The 23,423-nt window shown below is 41.4% G+C and overlaps 1 protein-coding gene across 1 annotated transcript in view; it reads right to left on the bottom strand.

Annotated features, from left to right (window-relative positions):
• The window catches only part of LOC115380437 (ADAMTS-like protein 3), a 56,334-nt gene extending 34,365 nt beyond the window's left edge, over positions 1 to 21,969 (bottom strand). Inside the window, exons 1-9 of the mRNA XM_030081631.1 lie at positions 21,962 to 21,969; positions 21,534 to 21,829; positions 21,300 to 21,429; positions 10,418 to 10,628; positions 10,035 to 10,214; positions 8,011 to 8,133; positions 6,324 to 6,353; positions 3,749 to 3,767; positions 1,393 to 1,633 (exon numbers count right to left, since the gene is read on the bottom strand). Coding sequence (XP_029937491.1) covers positions 1,393 to 1,633; positions 3,749 to 3,767; positions 6,324 to 6,353; positions 8,011 to 8,133; positions 10,035 to 10,214; positions 10,418 to 10,628; positions 21,300 to 21,429; positions 21,534 to 21,829; positions 21,962 to 21,969 — 1,238 coding nt within the window. The remainder of the gene's footprint in view (positions 1 to 1,392; positions 1,634 to 3,748; positions 3,768 to 6,323; positions 6,354 to 8,010; positions 8,134 to 10,034; positions 10,215 to 10,417; positions 10,629 to 21,299; positions 21,430 to 21,533; positions 21,830 to 21,961) is intronic.
• Positions 21,970 to 23,423: the final 1,454 nt, after the last annotated feature.

Below are 23,423 nucleotides of genomic sequence, written 5' to 3'. Positions count from 1 at the left end.
GACAGAAATGCAAAATCTGGTGACTGTGTACTCAAAGCAGTGGAAATTAATCAAGGTATTTTTTGATTTTGTTGCATGATCACTGAACCTGCCTTGAGAAAGAGCAAAGGAACTAGCTGGATCAAAATTGTTTTCATTTTCTTTGCACATTTTTTTTAAGTATTCGAAATTTTATTTTTATTGTTATACCATATTGTTTAAAATTTATTACTGTTTAAATGCGTGAAAAATGATATTTTTTCAGTTCAAGGCCTTCTCTATCACAGCGTTTCTCCTATGCCTAACAGGTGCAGTGGAGAGTCTTGGTGTCACCTGACAGCCTAAATACTATTACAAAGGCTTTTTCAACTTGAAAAGAAAAAAATCTAGGGGAAAAGTTTGAATAATTCAAATTTTGGTGAAAAATATATAAATATATAAAGATACAAAAAATGGCCCAAAATAAGAACACTACCCTCTGTCAAGAGGGTACTGTTCTGGTATGAATTTTGTACTGACCTACATAAGGTAACATACTACTTTATATTACTTTATATTACTTTATTTACAACCAGTTTATGGGGAAACTGTCCAGAGTTAACAAGGTAACAGATTAGTGAGGATTAGCCTGGAATGAAAGGGACCCTTCCAAGTTTTCACTGGAATAAAGCGAGAGACCATACTTGACAGCAGATGCTTCATCATATTAATAAGAGCATTAAATACCCCTTTCCTTGGCATTTGCTTCAGTGCCAGGGGAGTAGATGCAGTTCAGAAATAAAGCTGCCCCTCAGTGGTGCATACACTGCCAAGCAGTCACCCTGACCCATAGTTGGACATAGACAGGACCGGAAGAATCTCTGATTCATTAGTAAGACCTTTTCCTAACCTTGAATATCCTCCCACACTATAATGGCAAATGCAACAAAAATGAAGATGATGAGGAAAAAATTGGTGATGTCATGTGTCCTCCTTGAGCTGGTAGAGGAAGATTAACTTTATCTGCAGTGGCTGTTTCTACACTAATCTTTGATGGTTAGTACAAATCTGCCAAAATGCAACTGAGTTTATTAAAATAGGCTTTTCACCAACAATGAAATTTAACACTATTTGGTCCTGTATAGGGTCTGACAGTCATGAATCATTTGCTTTTAGTTTTGATTTGAATTCTTAAGAGATAGACCTAACTGAAAATGAATTGTCTGGAAGTGCATTTATTAAAAAATACCCCTCACTGAGGACGCATGCTATGCAGATTTTTTTCATAAAAATAATTTCATTATTTTATTGAGCAACACAGCAATATTTGAGTGTATTACAATTACATCAGTCATTGAACAAAATCACACTCAAAATCTCTCAATAACTCGTAAGTAAAACAAAGTTGTGCAATGTGAGTGATGTACTAGCTACCTGTGGGTTTGCTTTAGTGGTGTTCCGTCTTTGGTCCAGCTGATTTTGGGTGGTGGAAAGCCCTCTGTAGGACAGAGTATGGTCAGTGATCGGGTAGCGTTGGTAAGGAAGGCGTTGTGTCCAATGCTGATGTTAATGAACTTCTGCACAGTTGCAAGAAGGGTCTGATGTTGTCTGATGATCACAGGTCTGCTAACAACCTTTTCCCCTGATGTATGCTCTGACCAGTTGGGCAGTCTGCCTGTTGGAGAAAACAGAGAGAAATCTGGAGTAAAGGATGAAATTTCTACCCTTACAGATAGGGATCTACCCTTACAGTTTGAACAGATATAGTTTTGCCAGTAAAATGGACAATATCGGCCTTTTACCAGCCAGCCAGTGTCATCCACCTCTGAAACGATGGATGGAATGCGGCCTGTTTGTAACCAGTGAGCTCTGTACTGCTTGTGTATGAGAGGCCGTTAACCTGAATTGATTTTGTTAGAAAACATTTGGTTTACTGGCTTAAATCAGTCTAGGGGGGCACAGGTTTCAGATGAGGAATAGAAACCATACCAACGATCTGAATGGATTTTGCATTAGATTTGGCACTGACTCTGTTTTAATCAACCATTCCATTCAGCCCACTGTCAGTAGGCCTACTGGAGCAGGTGATAACAATCTATCAGACCATTTCTGCAGACCAAATCTGGAATAAAAACTGGGGAATGTCAGGACTAGTAAAGCCAGTGGGCCTAGTATTCTAGAGTGCCTGAGGCCTTTGATAATCAGCTTTGCCACATCCTGAGCCAACCTGGCCTTGTCCCTAACAAAGGGTATCAGATCTATGGAAAACAGTGTATGGCACTTGTGTCCACGAAGGCTCACGCTAGGGCCTAAATGAGTATTGGCAGTCCTCACATCATAGGGAAGAAGTCTGAGATTACTGTCTTAAAACACCTGGGACCACAGGCTGGCAATTAATTTAAATAAACTGCAACGTCAGGCCAAAGATCACATTTATTCTTATTTGAAGAGTGCTTGTACCTGAGTCAAGGTTTCTTAACTTCTCTGTTTTTAATTATGTTCTTTTGGCATTTTAGCCTTTATTCAGTAGTTTACAGGGGAGCGAAACAAGAAAGGTCAGGAGAAAGAGAGGGAGGTATGTGACAAAGGTCAGGAGCTGTGCTGAAATCTATGACTTCATAATTACATGGTATGCAATGTGGACCACTGAGCCTCCGGGCTACTTTTTGACTTTTCAGCATTCAGTGCCAGCCAACTGCACCTTCTCAAGCCAAAAACAGGCAGATATCACCTGCTATCATCAAGCGGATTCATGGCTGCCTACTGGCATGACCCCAGCATATCCAATTCTGCTCTCAACACCTCATCCAAGGTGCTTGTCAGTAACAATGGGACAGTTCTCTCTCCATTCTTGTTCAGTCTCTATACCATTGGCTTTCAATAGAACTCCACTACCAAAGGTTCTCCAATGACTGCTCTGTGGTGGCATGCACCCCTGCAGGGGAGAACAGTGAGCGAGTTTTTATTGTGGAGTAAGGAAAAATCTCTCCTTTTGAATGTTAGTTTGATTGTAGGAAGAGGATAGAACCTGTGGGCCCCTATCTGCATTGTGCAGACATGGAAAGAGTGGACACATACAAATTCCTTGGGGCTGCACCTGGAGAGTTAGTGTGACTGGAAAATGAACAGTGATATATTATTTATGTGCATACTGAGGATATAGGAAGACTAAATAAGCTGATCAAGACCACCTCTACTGCAGGGTTCATTCTGAAGTCCCTTGAGACTGTAGAGCAGGCCAGGATGGAAGAAGATCAAGACAGTTATACATAACTGTATGCATATTCTCCATCCCCTATCCTGATGAAGCACTTCTTCTTATTGTGGACATTTTTTTTTTTTTTTTGATAAAGTCATGGTATAGTTATAGAAAGTTATTTTTGTAGGTGTCATGGCATCTTTGTTATTGTCATGCTTTTGCTTAGGTGACTAAAATTTCCTTAACCTAAGTTAACCTAACCTAACCTGGTTATTGCCACCGCAATTAATGATCTGGGACTGACAAGTCAATCGTTTATCACATTATCACCATGAACCTTAGTTGGACAACAGACTGCTGCATGGACAAAATGTCTTCTGCTAGACATAGAGGGAGAGGGAGAAATAGGGAGAAATAAAAGATCCATGGGCTGCCCTGCTCTAATAGATAAGTAAATGGGTCATCAGGCAAGAATACTAAATGTGTGAAGTGTGGAACAACAATTTCTCTGACAGAAAATGAAAAAGAAGAGCATTTCAATGTAATTTATAAACAGCCTCAAAGTTAAATGCACACAAGGATTATAATTACCTTTAATGTGACCTGTTTCCTCCTTAGGAACATTCCAGAGCTGGGCTGCAGACATCTGGGTTAACAGTGACGAGATGAGCTCCAAGGCCTGTTGCTGGTGGATCTCCCCTCTGTCAGCCTGCAGGGTGATATTAATCAGCCTCTCCTCCAACCTGGGCTGCAGGGAGACCTCCTGGGCACCAGGAGGCAGCAGAGACACACTAAGAACCCCATACAGGTCTAGCTCTCTGCGGTGGGTGCGGCAATTAACCAGTGTCTCATCCCAGCTTGATCGAGGACTAGCATCAGACTGATTCTCCATCAATGGCCTGCCAATCAACCTGTAGTCACTGCCAATCAGCTGGAGGGTGAAAATGTCAGAGGCGGGGCCGGCGATGCACTTGTACACCCCAATGTCTGCTGCCTCCAGGAAGTGGATCTTCAGAGAACCAGACTTGGTGATGCCAAGGCGTTTGGAGCTTGGCAGGGGGCGTCCGTCTTTAAGCCAGCTGATGTAGGCTTTGGGGAACCTTCTGACAGGACATTTGATGACCAAGGAAGTGTCAGGCAGAAGGTATGCATGACCACCAATGGTGAGGTGTAGGCGCCTCTCCTGGCGGGTCTGAACGTAGATACGGTGGAGACCCATGAGCACTGGACAGCGTTTAACTCCATCCTCGTAGTCTCTGTCCTTTACTGGATGTATCACTGCCTGCTTGACCTGGTTGTTCACTAGAACCTTCCGGGTCTCCTTGGGTCTCATCTCCTTCTTATGCTCTGGTAAATATGCAAACAAGGTTAAGAGAGGGTTTATTACACAGAAAACACAGTTTTAAAGGAGATTATATTTTTCTTTACTAGGAGAGCAGTAAGGCTGGGAAAGCTGTAGAAGAGGGGAGACAGAGAAGTAAAGATCTAAGCTGGATTCATTGGTTTCAGAAGTGGGGATCTTACCCAGTTCCCCATCTCTGGGCACACACATGCTCAATTAGGCTGACCTATGGTAAGGTGGTATACATTTACAGTATGTCAACAAAGAGACCTTCTGTATGCATTGAAATGGAGGACGTACTATATTTAACATATGGTAGGAAAGCCAAGCAAATTCCAGGGAATACAAACAGGGAAGAGGGCCAAGAAGTGTGACACTCTTATTTGTGTACTGTTAAGCATGTCAGCTGAACTCAAAACATGGAATAATTCCTGACGAATAGAAGCAGTTTGGGTCAGGGTGAGTAATGATGATTGTAAACCATACTGATTGATGGTCATACTTAGACTATGAGCGAATGCAAACAAGACTTCCCTCCCTCCTTGGAGCTCTTGGGCTAAAGGGGGAAAGCCAGATAGATTTGACAGCATTAACTTGAATAAGATGTTATGAGATAAGGTCTGGGGTGGGAGAAGGTTAAGAAGCTTAAGCATGGTTAGAGAAATGAGAAATTCAAGGCCATGGTGATTATTATTAGATAGACTGTCCATACGTAAAACGAGCTCCAGCCCAGGTGACCACTGGGTGTGGCATGCATCAGCATTTTAGTTAGTGGACACACCAGAATTGCATATAAAACAAGGTGATGACAGGCCGATAATTGGGCACTAAACATTGTTGGTCAGTAATTCCTTTTCCTATCCTGGACAGAAGAGCTCTGATGAGGCAAGGCAACTTTTTCATGTTCTGGATCCCCAATTTGACTCTAACTCCACTTGGCCTCAGGACTAAATATATAAGAATATATTTTGGTTTATGTTAATTATGGAATGATCAAGGTCATACTTTTCATACTTTTCGATATACATTAAAATTGGTGAGATTAAAATGTCAAATGTTAAAATAACCACTTGCATACATATTGGGTCGTAGCAAATCTGGTAAATTAACCCTTGAAACCTGAGCAAATTCACTTGATCTCCTTCAAAAAGATGGGAAAATGAGATGAGGTGATAAAGTGTGTGTGTGTGTGTGTGTGTGTGTGTGTGTGTGTGTGTGTGTGTGTGTGTGTGTGTGTGTGTGTGTGTTATTAGGGGTATAATGTGCTTCAGGAGCAGTAAGTATAACACAAAATGACCATCATGTGATGGCATGGTCTTGAAAGGGCTACTGATCAATATCAGTGACTCAGCAATTATTTGGCTGAGTGCTTCTAGGTACCAACAGAGGCTGATAAAGGTCATATGTGGCTCTAATGTCTCTTTTATAATAAGAACTGGCTTTCACTGCAATATTCACTGAAATACAGTCCAATACACAAACCATACAGTGGTATCTCTAATTCTCTTAGTGACCCAGCCTCGACCTTGATCCTCATTAACTAATCGTAGTTATGGAGAAAGACCAGGGAGCAGCAGCTGGAGTGAACACTTTCTGAAACACTCTCAGACCCAGGACTCTAAGGAGTCGCCGTGACATTTGCAAGGCATTCAATCATGTGTTTTATGGTCTCTATTCCAGTTGAGGTAAGTTTAGAAGGATAGCTCAGTCAGACTCACACAGAGAATTCCTCTATGAGACTAAATGGTGGCTCTCTGTGAATGTTGGAACAGCACAATCCCTGTTTTTTTCTTCCAAAGGCACAGTGTATATGAGTGTGCAGACGATGGAAGAGCATTCCCTCCTGTAGCTTGGCTGTATTCTTTAATGTGAACTCATCAACACTCAATGAACAACTTCTGAACTCTCCCTTGCATGACTTTCAGATGTCCTTCCCACATGTTGGAACTTTGCTACACACTCCTTGGCTGCTTGGATATGTATAGTGTCGTATGTTCGCATGAAGTGAAGACTGAAAATACGCCTGGCTGATTTATCTAAGTAATTTTTTTTTTTGTCATTTGCCCACTTCAGATGCTTATGCTTGAAGTGAGAACATGATATGTTGATAGCTTGATAAAGTAGAGACCCTACAGAGGGCCAGGGAGTATATACATTGCTCACAGTCCCTTGGGTAATCAACTCCCAGGCATGTACATATGAACGCTGTGTTCATGTGAATGTTTAATATGGCTGAAATCTGGCTTGTCACGGCTACAGTTCCCCTTTACAAGCTCTTTTAAAGCCTTCAGCTTTTCACGTTGCTTTCATACCCAACAGTCTGTTTGAGTGGTCTGCGCTAACAAATTGTTTCATACACTGTTACTTTTTTCACATGCTTGCTTATTATTGGTCAGAGAGGAAAGCGTGCAAAGAGAAATGGTTCACCTCTTATGTGTCAACATATTAGCTATCTTCAGAGAAAAATAATGAAACAAAACAATGAAAGTCTGTTCATCATTTTCCTATAGCACCTGAATGCAGCAGCAAACCAACAGCCAGTAAAACATGCTAACTGGGTAATGAACAATGACCTGGATCTAATGTTTAAGGAAGGAAGATTCAAAGGGAAAAAAAAAAAGTTTGGGAAGGTTAACGGAACAAAACGTGAGAGACTGATAGATTGATTGGCAGAGTTGGTTATCTCTGATATCAATCTGTCACGCTGCCACCAGATGTCAAGCGTACAAGGCTGGAGATACTACAGTACTACTACAGAACTTCATTTCGAGAGATACCAATCAGGGACGGCAGGTCTATAAATTTTTAAACCACAGTTGGCAATGTTGGTGTGGTTACCTTTCTCACTTGAGATGAATCGCTCTGGAGTGCACTTGGAACCAACACGAGACCACCTCTTTCAAACCGGTTCTGGTTTGAAATTTTTGAGCAGGATGCAGAGTTTGGGTTGGAGTGTTCTCACTGACCCAAACAACTGAACCAAGTGGGTAAACGCACCAGAGTTTGATTCAACCAGACTCAACACCTTAGACTCCTGAAAAGGTCTCAACTTCTTAGATTTGATTTTGAAATCTGACATACTGTTAATCAAGAAAATACCTAGTAAAACATCCACCAGTAGAAAAAACACGTTTCCCATGTACTATGACAGAAAACCAAACCACAGAATTACTGGCAGCTTGTTAAGACATTGAGACTAGCTATACCTGGCAACCTTTGGAATGCTAATCCAGCTCCATAGTTATGTGCTTTGTAACAGTTGATATATAAATTCATGTTGACATTTAGGCCCAAGTCTCTAACACACACAAAATGATTGCATCGACCACATCTGTGACCTCATCAAGTGAAAGGGTCTCGCTGAAAGAAAGAATTGATTGAGCAGACTGTCCACACACAAGACTAAATATTGAAGGAATGTGGGTGAAGAATGTGTGTGTGTATGTGTGTGTGTGTGTGTGTGTGCGTGCATGCTCTTACTAGGGCAAGCCATCATGCGGCAGGTTCGTACGAGGGGTGGGGAGGGCTGTCCTGAGCAGAGCCCCCTGGCCAGCGTCACCTGGTGGCCCATGGCTGTTAGCTGGCGACACACTGGCTCCCTGCGTTGGATCCCCAAACCACAGGACACAGAGCACTGCACAGCAGGATAGAATGGAATAGTATAGAATAGCATTGTAAGGAGTGTTTCTTGGGAATGCACAGTTCCCCAGTGGGGATCGATAAAGTTTACCTTATCTTATCGCCTCCTAAATGTTTAAGTGCCCTCTCATCTGCGTGCCAAATTACCTCTTGCACAGCAATTAGCTGTTGCATGATCTGTGTTATTTAGTGTGATTGATGATAGGACCTCCTGCTCAAATCATTTCGGCAGTGCTGGTTTGGGCACAATACAAGATGGCAGCCCTGCTAGCTCCCTCATGGACAGACGAGAGAGGTACCTTGCCTAGTTTATGTTTTGAAAATGTTGTTTGCTGAATTCTGAGTATTAACCCATGTTGTGCTGTCAAACAGTGTCCAAGTATGGAAGCCAACACCCTCAAATTCTTTTTAGATATTCAATGATGCTCAGAGGCACACCTCTAATTGGCTTTACTGGTGAACCCTCAAAGTCTTTGCCTTTGCTGAAAACCATGCTACTAAAGCAAGCTTTTGATTGCCTTCCTTTGTTGTTTGTGGCTTACTACACAAAGAGAATAAAATCAAGAATAAAAGACAAGAGAAAACATTTACATCTTTTTTTTTTTTTATTATTTTACTGCTGATGAACAAGACTTTTGGGAGGCTTATAGGTTTAACGATCTAAAGTGATCACAATGTCCTGAATAATGTCCTGAGAAAAAGGGTTCTACAAAAGTTGATGCTATGCATGTTGCCTGCATGGATGGAATAAAATTACACTTTGATTTTGAAGTGGTGTCATAATTAAACTTAATGTTAATGTCCATGGCACACCGCACTGACTAACAATACAATTTAAAACTGGCACTTTGTATAAAAAAGGTTGCTGACCCCTGGTGAAAAGTATAGTGAGATGGCCAGGATCTCTAAACTGCAAGACCTGAGATGCAATATAAGGTATGATAAGATCTGACAAATATGGCAATGTGAGCAGTTTTAAATTCTTTTTTTTTCCCCAAATTTGTTTCCCATCTAATATGTCAACAAAATGAAAAAAGAATTTTGAGCTTGGCTTTAGCACACGATCTGTTTTTGTTTAAAAAAAATATGCAAATTGGCGCATATTTAATGAGATAATGCCTCATTTGCATATTTACACATTAAAATTTTAAAAACTTGCAATACATTTTTTTCTCATCTTAATATAAGTAATCAACTGAGCAAGTTTCATGGTGATATCTATTATTTAATTTTTTTTACCCTATTCACCTGTAGTGTCTCGCCTTAAGTTAATGAGAGCACCTTAAAACAAGACAGAATGCAATGGCATGTTTTCACACTGCCAATACTAAAAAAGAAGGAAAAAACAAAACAAAAATGTGACAGCTACTACAACAGATGTCCAATGTCTTAGCACCATCTTGTCATTTTCATATACGTATATGCATAGGAGACATGTAGATATGCATGTGAAAGTAGCTACATGCACAGCCAGACCTGGTAGCAAAGGCAGTGGAGAACAAATGTCAAAAGTGAGGACATGTTTTCAGGCCTACCTATCCCCCGTTCCTTTTTCTTTCTCCACTTGGGTTTCTTTCAGAGTATTTTTATGCAAATTATCCTGAATAAAAGTAGAAATGCTAAATGGAAAAGACAAATTTCAATAAAACGTATGTAAATGTTTTTACTTTTGCTCAAGCTAGAAAAGGAAATTATGCTTTAAATGGTGCTGTAAACACATTTGTTGAATGAATAAATGATCACGTAGGTTTAGCACGTCTGCTTCAAGTTCACTGCACAACAGCTCGAAATTGGCGTGAATGTGGTCGGTCTGTAAATTTGACCTCACCCTCACCCACCCACACACACACACACACACACGCGCGCGCACCCTTCTCTCCCTGGCTCGGAGCTCACCTTGCCCCACTCTCCTCCTGCCATGAAGGGCAGACAGTCTGTGTTGCTGCATCCTCTATGAGTGGCGGGTTTGGCCCCTCGGCAGGCCTCGTCCCCAAGTCTTCCATAGGCCCCTGTAGACTGGAGCTGCTTGCAGTAGACCTTACGGACCTGGACTCCCCCACCACAGGACTGTGAGCACTGACAGGAGGGAATAGGGGAGATGGAGACAGGTAAGAAGACACAAGACAGCATGTGTGAAAAAGACAGAGGCAAAGACACAGTGGTCATTGTAATGTCCCATACGACTTTCCTGGTGAAATCAGTGTCTTCACACACACACACACACACACACACACACACACACACACACACACACACACACACACACACACAGTTCGTACCTGCTGCCAAGGTTCAGTCTCCCAGGCTGGAGGACAGTCCACTTGGTTGCAGGGTTGCAGGATGGCAGGTTTGAACTCCCTGCACTCATCCTCTGAAACACTCTCACTATCCTGCTGGTCAACAGACAGCAGACGCATGCAGTACACACTTCTGGTCTGGATGCCGACACCGCAGGATGCAGAGCAGCCAGTCCATGATGTCACCTCCCATCTGGAGCAATAGATAATGTACTTTATGCATTATATATGAAATATTAGAGGGCTGCGAGCTCTCCCTGTGAAATAGAAAGGGTAAATCCAGATCAAAACTTTGACACCTTTGTTAATGTCACCTATTAAAGGTGCTGCATGTAGTAATGTATCATTGTCAAATTAATTGGGATAGGTGGCTATAATTACTATAAAGAAATGAAATCATAGTGGCTGATGATTCTCCATCTGTGGTAGTGTTGCTGGTGTTTTTCAAAATTAACACCACATTTCCCATATATCCTGTTGTTTTGGTCACGAAAAGGATGTTGCTTGTGCAGTCAAAGAAAGATAAGCATGTGGAAAGTGATTTTAAGTCAGTAAGCCTGTTTATAGACTGGTAATTCGTAATTGTCCAATCTTGCCAACATTCCATCATCGCTCCACATTGATTTTGGATGCTGTCGTGCATACTAAGTATAAACATATGAGCAATTACAGAGCGTATTGCTGAGGTCCAGTTAATTGTTTCTGTTTGTCTATTGAGGGTCATATAGGCAGAGATGTAAGCTCATTTTATTTATTCAATTCTATATATTAAACAAATTTCTGATCCTCCGTTAATGCTGATTCAGCTGTATTATATTATTAAATTATATTGATGTTAGGAAGAGGACTCTGCTGTTGCCATGACAACTGAGGGAGTGATGGGATGAAAATTCAAATCAGTTGAAGTTTTAACGATGAGTGAAATAGCAACATGAACACAGATGGCATCACTCAAAGTATAAACCAAATGTCATTATCAAAAGTGATTATCACTACTGGCAGCCACTGCACATCGCTGGTGACCATAAACAGGCACTGCTGGGCATTCACTCCTTCAACTACCTGCCACAGACAGAGACTCTGAAAGCTCTAGATTCATTGGAAGAACAGCGTCCCCTTCCTGTTTTCTGCTGTAAAACAACCCAGCAGGTTTCCCACCAAATCAAACCCTGTGACACACATTGCTTACAATGCCACTCATCAGGAAATTATTTATTGATATCATGAAAGTTTATTTTATCCATACAAACACATCACCCAAAACTGGTCCAAGCTGCCCTGGGTATGCATATATATGTATCAATCAGTCAGTCAATCAATACATACATATATCTATATATCTATCAAACTCAATCAACCAATCAATCTATCTTTCTACCTACCTATTCATCTATCTATCTATATGTGTGTGTATGTGTGTATGTATATATGTATGTGTGAATGTGTGTGCATGTGTATGTATGTGTATACACACAGCTCTGTGTATCTATCTATCTATCTATCTATCTATCTATCTATCTATCTATCTATCTATCTATCTATCTATCTATCTATCTATCTCTATATCTATATATATCTATATCTATATATAGATATATATAGATATAGATATAGAGATAGATAGATAGATAGATAGATAGATAGATAGATAGACATAGATCATTTAAAGAAAAAAATCAACATAAATGGAGAACAGTGCATTCCTTGCATCCTTGTAAACAGGAAAATAAAACAAAAAATGAATCTTTTTCTTAATTTCACCTAGCTCACACAGCAACGTCTATGCTCTGGAGTTGCATTAAACCTGCCTGTGTCTTGGGCTTATGGTGATGGTCCTGAATGTAGCTGTGCACTCAGGGATCTTTGTCTTTTATGTAAATGAGACTTCACATAAGGCTCTATACTATAGCTACAAAATCTCCAATGAATCTCTTTTCCTAAAATGTACTATGTGTTTTGCCTTAATTATACACTAGTCTCCATCCCCGGCACTACTCTGCAACAATGGTCAGCATAATCTGCAAATCTTTTTCATGTTCTGTATGTAACACAACGTCATCTGCATATATTAATATACCCACAATCTCATCTGATATTGCAGTAGGTGTGATGAGCATGGTTTGAGACATTGCTGATGGTGCTGCTGTGGTGGGTAAGTCAGTTTCACTTTATAGATGCTGGGTGTCAACACATCATTCCCCAAAGGTTCAACAAATTTGACCCAGCAGTGTCCGAGATATTGAGTATGAAGTTCAGGGCTCTGTTGGCCTGGAGGTGGCAGCGCTGTGGGTAGGTTTATATTCAAAATGCTGGACCCCTGTGTCAAAAACCATCATGTCCCCAGGTTTCAAAAACAGGCCAGCAGAGGCTGAGAAATCACACATGACAGACAGACCCCAGTCCACAGTCCCTTCCCTGATGTTCGATCGTGGGGGAGGATCAAATTAATTTTAAAACTGACTGGGTTTTTATGGGACTGTGGGCTGCTGATGCCAATGCTCAACTTGCTCCAACACAAAGGAACCTCAAAGGGAGCCCTGGTTTCTTTATTACCTTCATAAAGTTCATAAAGTCAATCAAAATAAAAGGCAAGAGAAATTATTCCCAACAGGGAAGAATGATGTACAACAGCCACTTGCAGAGAGAGAGAGATAGAGATACACACAGACAGAGAGAGAGGAAAAGAGAGAGAGAGAGCGAGAGACAGAGAGAGAGAGAGAGAGAGACAGAGGGAGAGAGAGAGAGAGAGAGAGAGAGACTACTATGAGAGGGACTAAGGGAGTGTATATACCTCAGTGTGTTCTCACAATTGGGTCTCCCAAACTCTGCTGCATGCACTAGACCCTATGTACTATGTGCTGTGCATATGTATGTGTATGTGTGTGTATGTGCATGCATGCATGTGTGTGTAGGACATCTGCGTGTGGAACTGCACTCTGCAGCTGCTTCCTGTATATGTCCATTAGTGGGAAGAGAGAGTGGTAAATCAGTGTGTGTGGATCATACACGCCTCCAATCCTCATGACTGCTGGATGGACAAACAACCATCTGCTGCCTCTCTCTCTCACAAACACACACACACACACACACACACGCAGACATGTACACATAAACACACACACAAAGGAAGCATACATCTGCACCGAGTGTACAAAATACTACCTACTTTCCAGCTGTTGAGTCTCAGTCTCAAAAATTCAAATAATTTGTCTCAGGCCTTCTTTGACCCTTCCCCTCATCTACATTTTCCCTTCAATGAAGTAGATTTAAAGTATTAATCTGCAACATTTTGATAAAAACAATATTTCTTTTGCAACATACATTACAACATACTACACAAGTGATTCAAAGTGTTTACACTGGTTCTGAACAGCTGGATTGTCTCGTAGATCTTTTCTGGGAAAAATCCACTGGCATACGGGAAGTGATGTATTTAATGTTTGATTGGAATAAATGAAAGAACTGTAGTTAGCATGAGCAATGACAGCCTTCATGGTTGAGCAGACAAAGAGTGTCACCTCCAGGAACTCAAACCCCATCAACAGAAAATCCAGGGAGAAAGACATTACAGTACAATCCCGTCCACACGGTTTGATTGACAGGTGAACTCTGGGACGTGCAGTGCAGAAACACTGCACCGATGAGCGCTTAGCACCAAAGATGGAAATAAAAAATAGCAAATACAGGGATTTGCAGCCTAGATACCCAGTTGGTTAGAGAATTAAATATTTTGTTAGTAGTTTGGTGGTTTGTGCACACTTGACTGTCACCTGATATAACTTATATTAGTAATATGACGTGTGGGAGAAAGAGCATTAGTCAGAGTTGGAGTGATTAGTCAGTTTATCATAGCTTGCCCACATTGCTATTTGCCACTGCATCACTTCATACACTGTGCATTTGACAGTGACTTCAAACATTACGCTCTAGTCTAAAAACTCAGCGCTGACTTTAATGATAATCAGAATACTTGGATACAGAGTGTGTTCCCCTAACCAAAGGAAGAGATTTTGGTGAAATGCTGCCTTAATGCATCTTAAGTCTTTTTTTTTTTTTTTTTTTTTTTTTTTTTGAAATCTTTCTCCATTGCTGCAACAGCTATTCTCATGAAACTGGACACAACTGCATGGGAGGATTTGGGGCTAAAAATAGTAAGAGGGACAAATGGAAAATGTAAACTCTTAAACCTGGAGTTATTTTACCTTAAATCCTCCCCTTTATGTCTGCTATTATGTGCCTTGATAAAACGCAGCTCCTATTAAGAGGTAAATAAAATGATCCTTTCGTAATCAACATCAGTTTTTTCCTGACCATATTTAAGCCCGGAGCTCCAGATAGCCAACTGTCCTGCTGACTTTGGCAATGGGACAGCAAATTGGAAAAACAATCTGTGCGCTGTGTGTGTGTGTGTGTGTGTGTGGATTTGTGTTTGACTGCACCATGTTCTACCGTAACAGTGCAGTGTTCCCTTTATGAAAGTGTATGTTGACAAGCCACTTAGAATCAATCAGTGTTTGTTCCTTCAACAAAAAACTCGGGCTCTGCTGTTGTCCAACACTTAACAGTATGAGCTGCTCAGCATCACAGCAGCAAATTCTGATTTGACTTATGAACCAAAGCCATCCTACTGTGACCTTTTGCTTTTTAGCCACACTTTTAATGATACAGAGCCTTGCTGTGCTCAAACAAATGATTGATTTTTCCAACAGACCCCCCCCTCCCACACCACCGCCGCCTCCCCCCCCTCTGCTGAGAGAAAACCAGCCATCCATAAATAAAGTTTGAAACAGACCATTAAATAAGAGAAAATTAAATTGAACGCTATTGGAGCTTTTCTGGTTTCTGAAGTTTAACTCGCTGGAAGATGACTAGACACCAGATTGCACAAAAGATGGGGACAGTTTTTCACACCGTTTTCCATCATGCCTATTGATTCTGACCAAAATCTCATCAAGTTCCTTTGCTCCAGAGCCGCTTTCATCTTGCCTGCCTCTCAACAGGCCAATGGACTCTCCAGAAACCAACCCCAGAAACACCCTAAGCATGCATTTTTCATCATATTCACAGTCACTACGTAATGAGTGTAAACTTAACTAATTTTAAGCTTATTCGTGACCTGACAACTTACAATACAAAATGACCAATCAATATGTTGACAAAAAAAAAAAAAAAAAAACATGCTGTGGGTGCTGTTGGGGATGATTTTTGAAGTCAACTAGCCTGCTGTATGCTGCCCCCAGGCAAACAAGACACATGTAACTTTATAACTAATAGATGAGATGTTGGTCAGAATCAACTGGCAAGATGGAAAATCATGAGAAAATAGGGTACAGGTCAAAAATATCTGAAGTTATGCTGAAAGATGGGGTTGTACTAGCCCCTATATCGAAGACATGTACAGTATGCAGCCCTTGACTTGTATGAGCAGGATGATGTTAAAGCTATGTATTATTAGCTACATGGTAATCCTTTTCCCAGAGCTGGAGTTTTATCCAGCCTGTGTATCCAGGACAGCCAGAGGGACAGGGCACAAAAATAAGTCATGAGTCTGCTTGTTGCTGCTAATACACCCACTGACCTGGCCACTGGCTTCCTTTCTGACTCGGTGTGTTTCATTAAAGGGACAGTGTATGTTTGGAAGAGGCCTCTCCAAGGATGACGTGAAGGGTAAACCCACCTAAAATCAGTTTGCCCATCTTTTTATGCTGACATAAAGGACCATACCAGTGATTTTGAATGTGTGGCCCATTTACTACAATTTAGCCCCACTTAGCATTACGCCAAACATTTTACAAATCATGCGGTGTACAAAAGATTTCACAACAATGTAATCAAAATCCCTCCGTTTTCAAATATGAGTTTTTGGTTTAAACAACCACCTTGTAATGTTCTGCTTCAGCAGCTAACAAAGTCATTCATAAACCACAGAAGTGATAATTCACTGTGTAAAGCAAACGTTTCCCCGGGGACTCTTTTCTGGCAGAAAGGCCGCTTCGCTCCGCCTAATTACAAGTCATCAAAACACAACAGTGCTGCAGCAAAACTCATGTGGACAACTTTAATACAGTGATGGAATACTGGTGTGAAAAAAGGTTGAAGTCTTGCTTTGGGAAGATTAGCAGAAACGTGAAGGATACACATTTTGTAGGTACTACACTAAACATGCCAAATTACTGGTATGGTTCTTTAAATCTTTATATTGTAAATTGATAGTAGAAATCTAGCATCAGTACTGTATATAGGGTATAGGGTATTTAAAGTAGCATAACAGATTTGGAAGACAACAACTTTATTAATCCCCATGTAAATATATGTTTGTACTATTGGGCAGTAAAAACCTTACTTATTGCCCTTTTAAGAAAACTAAAACAAAAAAAACATTTTTCTAAAAATATTTTTTTTCCCAAGTTATCTTGACTGTCCTACAAAAAATCTAAATCTGATAACTCACAGGTAATAAGTCTAAAAAACAAACAAACAAAAAAAAAACTATTGCCATTTTTGTTAGAATGGAGTTGATCAGAGACTTCAATAAACAACAGCAAAAATGATGATATGAAAATGTTCATATACTTTACACTGACGCTTCAGCCAGCACTATTTAGTTACTACGCAGGCCAGATGCAGACAGTTGCTCATGCATGAGGCATTTTCTGTAAGTTTTTTTTTTTTTTTTTTTTTTTTTTTTTTGCAAATGTATGCTATGCTGCACAGATATCTGTTGTTGTTGTTGTTGTTGTTGTTGTTGTTGTTGTTTGGTTTAATTTTATTCCTTTAACAATAGTCCTGATTGTCAGGGCTTATAAGTCATTTCAGTGCATATAAAAACCAGACTGGTTTCAAGACGTGTTTTGAGATATTTGAGGGAAAATAAAAACTGCCATATGAGCATTTGTTTGCAATTTCTGGGAAATGCAAGTCCAAGTTAGCAATGCAACTGAAAACCATTTTTGTGAATGAGTGCTAGCAGTGCACAGGAAATAACCTCTGCTTCTAATATAACAAAACAAAACTCTGGCATGAGCATTTCTGGATGGACTAAAATGAAAGTTAAAGCCATCTGATGAATAATCTGCTTAAAGACCAGAATCATCCCTTTCAGCTTACAGGTATTGCTGTTAATGTCATTTTTCTTTGCAGCCAAAAATGTACTTGCGTTACATCACAGTGAAAGCAATGAGCCTCTCCCAGTGTCCAGGAGCCACAGGGTCTGTTCGTGTTTCTTTTCTGCTCTATCCACCTGAAAGCTTGACTGCATGTCTTGCTGTGTTTATTCTGTAAGCTACTTGTTTTGGGAGGCCAAATATGGCATATAAATCATACAACAAAGAAACAGCTCACTGCAGTGCTCCCAGTCCCTCTGACTAAACTCTCAACTATCATCGCAGTGTTTATTCAGACTGATTCAAGACCCTCTGTTTTGCTTTGCTTTAACTCCAGCAATGAACTTTTCCAAGTTTTTCTACCATGGCAGGAAAAATTGCTTACTGTTTTAAAACTTGTGGTTCATTCTCAGAGGAACATCTCTGCTTGCTGTTAATGCATAAGGCATCGCTGATTTTGAGAAGGAGACTGAAAAACGGAGGGGTTTGCCGGTGATATTAGAACCACCTGCTTGGTGTGTATGTTACAAATTACTGGCTCTAATTTGATGGATTGCAAGGGCGATTTAGGGATTGGTTGGCTTATCCTTATCTCCCCAGTCTCTGGCTCTGGCCCACTGACACTGGCTTTGATGTTCTGGGGCCTTTTTCCTCTTTGCACATTTCAAATGTCATTAAGCTGTGGCACGGGACCAGTACATGAACTCATATTTCCTGCTTTCTGGTACTCTGACTGTTGGTAAATAAACAAAAGAGGAACCAAATATACAGTAAAAAAAAAAAAAAAAAAAAGGGAACAAAGAGAAGGGTTACTGGTCAGAGCCGTGGTGGAGCTTGTTTATCTTGGCGCTGCACTTAAACAGGGGAGGGGAACTAGGTTTTATCCGATATGGGTTTTTGTATGCCAATACTGTTAGGTTTGGATTGAAGCTGCTGAAAGACAATATTGTGCACCAATACTAATTAGCTTTGAATACTTTCATGCCAAGATCACGAATATTCATTGTTTGCCCCAGAGCTGTATTCTTTTAACAGTGGAAAAGCCTCTGAACCAGCATTTGGACCATCATGTGATGCGGCCATACAACTGACAGCTACATTTCCAAATTATTGGCGAATCAACATATCAGTCGAACGTCTCACATTGGCCCTCCGCACACAACCTGTGGCATGTTTGCCCTTGGAGACTAATAGTAATCAAGGTGATGATGTTGTGCAGCCATGGATAACCATCAAGCGGTAATTTGTATGTATTTGCGCTACAAGGAGCAGGTTGCTCCCCGCATGTGTAATGAGATTAGCCAGAGAATGTTAATGAGCTGTTCTGCTTGGTCTTCGCCCCTGGGGAGGTCACATGAAGACGCTATTTGGCACCAGAAGTGTGTGTGTTCTTAATCCAGTGCTTATTAGCTGTCCAATACCAACACAAATGAGGAACTCAATTCCCAAGATAAAATAATATCAGTGGTTTGAGAGGAAACGGCAAACCCCCACAGAATGCTTGTTGTCACGTATGGTACATTTCCTATAAGTTAGAAGAAAGAATGAGTAGGATTTTCCTAAAAAACAATGTTTCGACTCATCACTTCTGATCCACTAGAAGTGTGTGTTGGTATGTGTGTCTGCAGAGACCCTGCCCTCTGCCTGGGTTTTCTTGACTTGCTGAGATTTGGACTCTTCTGGGTTTCAGCCTTTGGGTGGTGGGTGTGTAGCTCCCAGCCGATCACAGTGTGCGGTGCCAGATTGACGGCATGACATCCAATAGGAAACAACAAAAATCGCAAGATTCGGAGCACGGAGGAAGGGAAATACAGCGAGGCCAAACACTGAGCAGACAAGACATGTTCCACAGTGAATCTGGGGTTGGCTTTCACCCGCTGGCGAGCACTGAGGGAGAGGATGAGGATGAAGATTGACGTGATGCTGGCCTGTTTTCCGTTGGACAGGTAGGTACCAGCAGGCCAATTTTTTTTTTCCCAGGGTGGTGACAGAATGTTCTACATTCTGGGCGGTCATTTCATTCTGTCGCCATCCTTGGAAAGGAAAACTTGCTGCTGGCTCTTTGCTTAGCCAGGTTTGATGGGCCAACTCTGAATGTTGTGTTTCCAAACTGGAACGAGAAATCCTGCTCATTCCGTCTTTAAAGGAAATTGGCTTTACACAGCCACTTATCAGTTGCACTGTTTATGAATGGTGACCACTCGGCTAGCCGCAGAAGCAGAACATGGTGAAGGTGGGTGTTTCAACCAAAAACTCATAGATGAAAGCAGGGATTTTAATTATATATTGTGAGATCTTTAGTACACCCACATGATTTGCAAAATGTTTTGTTGCAATGTAAAATGTGAGCGAATTGTGGTAACTGGGCCAGACATTCAAAATCACTGGTACAGTCCTTTGGGAATTCTCCTAGAAAACTTGCCATTTCTGCAGTTACCTACCTTTTGCAAATACATGGAGATCTCAAATGTACCAAGTAACCTGTGACGTAAAATTTGATTCCTGAAACTGAAAGTTTGTGGTATAAGAGGGTTTTCTTCTATTCAGACAAAATCAAGAGAATGAGCTGTTCATACCTGCTTGACAGTTTCGACTGTGTCTCCAGTCTTCCTCAGAAGCGTCATCCAACGTATTGCTGACATGTCATTTATCAGCTGATCGGCCCGACAGACCTGTCAGAGTCTGTCGGGCCGGCCACGCCCCCCTCTCCCTAGGTGGTCTTTGGAGCACGGAATCCCAGGTGTGCGAGAGGGTGTATGCCCCCTCGTCCCGGTTGATGGTGCCGCCCGCCCGCTTCCTGATCTCTATAGCCTCTTTAATCCAACGTTTGAATTTGTTGGTTTCCGATGTGATGATTTTCCCCTTGTCCCAGTCCATGATGTGGTTGTTCCTCCTGCAGTGATCTGTGATGGCTGATTTTAAATTTTCTTGCTCTGCTTTGTCTTTCCGAGTCCGTGTGAAGCGTCCTGCTATCTCTTTCTCGCATTCTTTTTGATGTTCTTTTTTTTTTTTTTTTCTTTTTTCCTGGTGTTGAAAGCTCTTCCCGTTTCCCCGATGTATGTTTTGTTGCATGATTTGCACGGTATTTCGTATATGACATTGGATTTTTGGTCCGGTGCTATTTTGTCCTTCGGGTGTACCAACAGCTGACGGAGTTTTGTGTGTGGTTTTACTGCTGTGTGTATGTGGTGTTCTTCATGGCCCGTTGTATTGGTTCTGTTATCCCCCGGATGGCCGTGGCCGACCCGACAGACTCTGACAGGTCTGTCGGGCCGATCAGCTGATAAATGACACGTCAGCAATACGTTGGATGGCGCTTCTGAGGAAGACTGGAGCCACAGTCGAAACTGTCAAGCAGGTATGAACAGCTCATTCGCTTGATTTTGTCTGAATAGAAGAAAACACTCTTATATCGCAATAGAAGACAAAATGAACTTAATCAGTTGAAAGTTTGTGGGTTTGATTCCCATTCAACCCCTCGATAAGAGCACCAGCCAAATGCCTAAAATGTAAAATTAATTTCAGGAGCCATTTTTCTACTACTCTGTACTAGACTGAAACCTGTTAAGGAAAGCATACACCATATGCTTAAAGCAGGCGTCCTTGGACATGCTGCTTTCACCTTTTAAGAAAGAGAGGCCTTAGGTTAGAGGGGTCGCTGACTTTGCTGAACTCTTTCAGACGTCATCCTCACATTTGCTCTCTTGCTCTCTGGGCTTTTCCCCGCCACATGCTACTTCAGTAACCTTGTCAGCGCTCACCTCGGAGGGCACGGCTCTGGGTTACAAATGCGGATCATAAGCGGCGGTCTGCTGGACGGATCACACAGAGAGTCCTCCACCTCGTCCCCTTGCCTTCTGTTAACACACCTCACCACTGCTGTCTGCTTCCCTGGGCACAAGAGACGGATACCAAAGAGTTAGATATGAAAGGATAACGAGCCGTATCAGATTCCTGTGGATTTCACCCACCAGGACGCATTTCAAAGATCTCACCGGCAGCACATGTGGCTGAGCAGGTGGTGAAGCCCCTGTAGTCCCAGTGGTGGAGCTCCTCTCCCAGGATGTCAGGGTCCCCAGGGTCCTGGACTCCTGGAGAGACACCGGGGGCTACAGTACAAAGCCCTCCATTGCAGGGCCGCTCCAGCAGGGGTCTGTCCTCACCACACTCCTCCTCTGGAAGGTCCACCTCAGTTTGAGTGAAGGAGAGAAGCACCTGGCACTTCACCTCACGAGTTTGTTTGCCAGGTCCACAGGTGGCACTGCAGGGCGACCAGGGCCCCGGGATGAATCTGAACACAGACGTGGGAGACATGCATAAAAGAAATTAAAGCTTTGTCAGCAGATTGAGGCATTTTGATATTACTATGCGCGCAGTCCTGTTTGAATTTTGTCTTGGATGTGGAAGCCTCAGCAGCACTTACAGATACATACTGTACAGGACAAGGACAAAATAATAGACAAACCTAAAAATATATCAGTTATTTAAGAATTAGGGGCAGTCAAGCCTGCAGATTTACGTACATGAAAGCTGCAGCGCACTCTGCCCGGCACCTTTGGGCAATTTGCATTCACAATCTGTGCAGAATTAATATCGGATTTATTAAGGCAGCAGGCCACCTTCCTCTCACAGAGCACACAGAGCAGAGCCTAAAATGTGCACACTTGACTGGTGGAGCACTGGAGTCTGTGCTTCAAACAGCCCTCAACCAATTTAGTAAAACAAAAAGAAGAGTAGGGCTAAAGCTGAATTAATGGTTAATGAAGTCATATTGTACATTGATATTCTGGAGGGATGTCTGCAGCCAGAATTAGAACTTAGGCATCTATTTCACAAAAAAATAAACACATTTAGAGTAAAAAAGTAAATGTCTGATGGATTTGAATAAAGAGAGAGAAAGAGATGACATAATTAGAAAAGAGGGAAAATGTTGCCTTTTCTTTTATATAAGCCACTGAATTCAGCAACTGGTCACCACAGGGAGCTGAGCCGAGCACAGCGACAGCAGAACAGGTGGAGGGTGGGGATGGTGTTAATACAGCTGATGTCTCCTAAAACGCCAAGGTGACTGAAGCCTCATGTATATTTTTAATAGTCCTTGTCTGTCTGGTGCTAGCCCATACTGTGTTCATTATGTGTTCCAATTCACTGTGGTGGCCTTAAAAATATATTACCACAGTCTTCATAAGAAGCCATTTTGTGATCTTATTTATTAGACCACAAAGTACACTTAAGTCCCCATGACACTTTTTGTGGTTCACCTGACCTTGGCCTGTTCAAGATTCAAGATTCAAGATTTATTCGTCACATGCATGAATGTACAGGTACAGCAGCAGTGAAATGTAATTGCAAAAACTCCAGCACTGTGCAAGTAAAACATAAAAATAAAAATAATAATAATAATAATAACGATAATAATAATAAAAATAAAATAAAATAAAATAAAATAAAGATAAAATAAAATAAAAATAAAGATAAAATAGAAAGAAAGTTGCGGTCATTGATGATTTCTATGACTGCCGATTCAGGTTAATTTACATTACCTGTGCCAATTTTACTCCTGGTATTTGGAGATGGACAAATTTCCACGCAAAACTAGCTTGCAAATTCAAATTCAATTCAAACACACTTATCATATTTCCTTAGATTATCTGCAGCATTTCCTCACAAACACATGTGCACACAGGAGAGATCCAAACATTGAGGCACGTGCACCTCAGATGATAAGCAAACCGCATTTCCAAGCCGTTGTACCTTTTTTTTGATAAATAGCATGCATTTTGCAAGGGGCACAATGTACCTGAAAAGACACACAAAAGGCTTTGTAAATTTGGCACGCAATACATTCAGTCCATATTCAATGCTCCAGTAATTATTGAAGCCAT

The sequence above is a fragment of the Myripristis murdjan genome, chromosome 3 (assembly GCF_902150065.1).
Source record: "Myripristis murdjan chromosome 3, fMyrMur1.1, whole genome shotgun sequence".
NCBI classification, from domain to species: domain Eukaryota; kingdom Metazoa; phylum Chordata; class Actinopteri; order Holocentriformes; family Holocentridae; genus Myripristis; species Myripristis murdjan.
This window is presented reverse-complemented; position numbering and strand designations above follow the sequence as displayed.